Source organism: Aplysia californica, unplaced genomic scaffold, assembly GCF_000002075.1.
Source record: "Aplysia californica isolate F4 #8 unplaced genomic scaffold, AplCal3.0 scaffold00008, whole genome shotgun sequence".
Classification (NCBI taxonomy): domain Eukaryota; kingdom Metazoa; phylum Mollusca; class Gastropoda; order Aplysiida; family Aplysiidae; genus Aplysia; species Aplysia californica.
In genome coordinates this window covers 861,727-864,814 of record NW_004797278.1, presented here as the reverse complement: position 1 = coordinate 864,814, position 3,088 = coordinate 861,727, and the positions used below count along the sequence as shown (strand labels likewise).

Genomic DNA, 3,088 nt, shown 5'->3' with positions numbered 1-3,088 from the left:
TGTGGAAGGCTCTGTGCATCCGTACACATGTTTATATATTATATTAAAAATTCTTTGTTTTCCCGATGTAAATCACCTTAAAGTAATAAAACTCAAGCACACTTTTGAAAGAAGGTGGTTCGGCTATTACATGTCTGTCATTCAAGTTTGATACCAACTTGTTATGCTTTTACTTCCAGTACGTTGTGTGGTAACTAAAGATACATCTCTTACATTTCTACATCATTTGACTTTGACTTGAATGAACCTTTGCATGTTTGTTTTGTATCGTCGTGTTCCCTTCTGCCCCCGATCAGTCGGTGAGGTACGCCAGGCCCCTACGCGATTTGACACCTACATTCAATTTACTTTTAGATCTTAGTGACATTCTAATATCAAATGACGTCAAGATGTACACTTTGACAATTCATTCTCGATAAATTCGTGTCCTTATCGTATTCTTTAAAAGGAACTGGTATTTTTTCAGAATATTAAAGTCTATCCCCTAAACCCGACCTAGTTTTTAAATACCTTCTGTTCTTAAGCTTTCTTCTGTTATAATATGTTATTGATTTCACAAACTGCCTTCATCTTCTCGAAAATACATTTTGAGATCTCGTCCTATTCAGTTAATTGACATGTTTTAGTGTACTAGATCTATATCATACATTGCACGCAAAAGATAATTTTATCTCTCAACTCAGATGCCCAGGATTGTTTCTTGGAGACATGGTCCAAGCAGCCCGCCTCCTTAAAGATCTAAATTATAGTGCCGATGGAGATTTAAAACATAAAGAGTGAGTAATTATATCTATGAACATAAAGTTTTGTTGCCTTTGATTAAATCAAAGACAGTGCTGAAGTTCCTCACGTACCTTCAGCCGTCGATGCGTCAAGGTAGTAAGGTTGTTCCGCAGCTTCCTGGCGTTTTCGTTTGTCCATGCCAAACAAGCTGAAGAGACAAATACACATCAATTAGACACACAAGTCTGAACAAAAATTCGGATGATAGAAGTATTGGTGCACTGGCTGAGGGTCTGCTAGGACGGCCAAGTATACATTTTGTACATTTATTGAGAACGTCGCAACAGATGTATTCATATATTATTATTGTTTTACGCGCAGCCCCCCCCCCGAAAAAAACAACCCCAGACCTTTGTCAAACAGTAAATCCCAAGGAACAAAGCACCAGCAGCATGTTATGTTTCGTATACATTTAATTTATGATCTGTTTTTCTAGATTTCTTTTTGTAAGGGAAACGTACCTTAAGAAATACGACAGTTGTTATAGCTGGTAACTGCTATATTGCACAAATAAAATGGTTCCTCGAAGTGTTTTAGCTAAGAAGAATCAGAGGTTTCACTCAAAGAAATATTCGTTGTTCTTTTTCTATTTAAAAGACAAAAATAACTACAAACGGAAAATGTTTGGCACGTGTGGATGTCGGACTTGTACAAGGCTTACGGGGTTCTGTAAAAATAGTATGTAAACTTGGTCAGCATCAAGATGACATGATCTTGAATCTTTGCAGGATCAAAAATGTACTAGCACTTCGTTAACAATGTGTTTCTTTTCAGCTGCTAACTCACAACAGGGGATTATTGCTCCGGCTTCAAAACCTTTAGAAGCCTTTACAAAAGCCCAGAAGCACAATAATATTCTTCAGATAGAAATCGTATCCACAAGTAACCTACCTTGGGGAGTCATAGTCTGACTGAAGATTATCAATGAACCGTGCGTATGAACTTGACCTCGGACTGGGTTGTTTCAACATCCTTGGTAGTAGGATACCTCTCAGTATATCCACTGCACACAAAGAAACAAGTTTGACATAAAACAGACAACGGCAGTAGAAGGTGCAGGTATATCGTCTGTGTGGCAAGCTATTAAAACATAATAATTTACTTTACTCTAAACTTCGTTTCATTACGTTGGCACATATCCCATATCTGTCACTGTGTAGAAATCAGCTGATACTACAATCATGACCTAAAACGCACACGTGGTTTCGGTCATGTCCCTGAAAACTGGAAAAATATTTCAATTTCTGATTTGAGCTGCCGTAATACTGCCTCTGTTCAGGCTTCTTAGTTTTAAGGTTATGAAGTTAAAGAAAAAACTGATAAGTGGGAATGAAAGACACATTATATATCCATGAGCAGCGGGAACTATTCAAATTCTTTACTTTCAAAAACTAAATTGTCCCTAGAAACCTTACAGAAGATTAGAACCATATACAGTAGAATAACTAGCATATTACATAAAATAAAGATGGCAGCCATCTAATATTTGGAACATGGTAAAGAACGCGAACAGTGTACCTGGCAACAGTTAATAAGCGCCAAATACCAATTTCTGCGACATGCTTTTATTTGAACAGCCACATTTCTCTCATAAAACGGTTCAATTAATTATATCATCTCATATATGTTTTTAGCTACAATAAGAGTGCTCTTGTTTTTATACCGGTGTGCTGGATTGATTGTTCCTCTTCTCTTTAAACATAAATATTCTCACCATCAAGCTTGTTGAGGGAAGAAAAATCTTCATCACGTTTTGTTCCAATAGCTGGTATTTTCCTGCAAGTGCAAAAAGTGTAGCTTTGATTATCACGCACTAGAGTCAGTGCACCGCTGAAACAGATTCTGCCTTGATCTTCTTACTCTTCACCCTCCTCCCCTTCCTCCTCCTCCTCCTCCTCATATTCCCTCTACTCATCCTCCTCCTCCTCTCGTCTTTGTCTCCTCCTTTCATCCTCCTCATCTTCCCCATCCTCCTCATCTTCTTCCTCCCATCATCATCAGCAGCAGCATCATCATCAGCAGCAGCAGCTGCAGCACCACCTCCACCAACACCACCAGCGCTGAAATAACTAATAATGCAAGCTTGAGATTTTTTACTTTCAATGTGAGTCTGCCCACACCTCAGAGTGAGCTAAGTCAAAGGAATAATTACGCATTACGTTCAGTACCTTAAAGAGCCTCTCTACATTAAACTCTGTAATTTCCACTGATGTAGTGCTGTAGGCCTATCACACACACACACACACACACACACACACACACACACACATATATATGTGTGTGTGTGTGTGTGTGTGTGTGATAG

General features: G+C 38.5%; 1 protein-coding gene across 4 annotated transcripts in view; it reads right to left on the bottom strand.

Moving 5' to 3' along the window:
- Positions 1–3,088, bottom strand: part of LOC101845286 — a 23,091-nt gene that overhangs the window by 7,447 nt on the left and 12,556 nt on the right. For all 4 annotated transcript variants that reach the window (XR_220064.3, XM_013082491.2, XM_013082483.2 and 1 more), the window contains exons 6-8: positions 2,498–2,559; positions 1,675–1,786; positions 855–931 (exon numbers count right to left, since the gene is read on the bottom strand). Coding sequence is in view for 3 of the 4 variants with exons in the window: in XM_013082491.2 (XP_012937945.1) it covers positions 855–931; positions 1,675–1,786; positions 2,498–2,559 (251 nt within the window). In the remaining variant the exon portion in view is untranslated. The remainder of the gene's footprint in view (positions 1–854; positions 932–1,674; positions 1,787–2,497; positions 2,560–3,088) is intronic.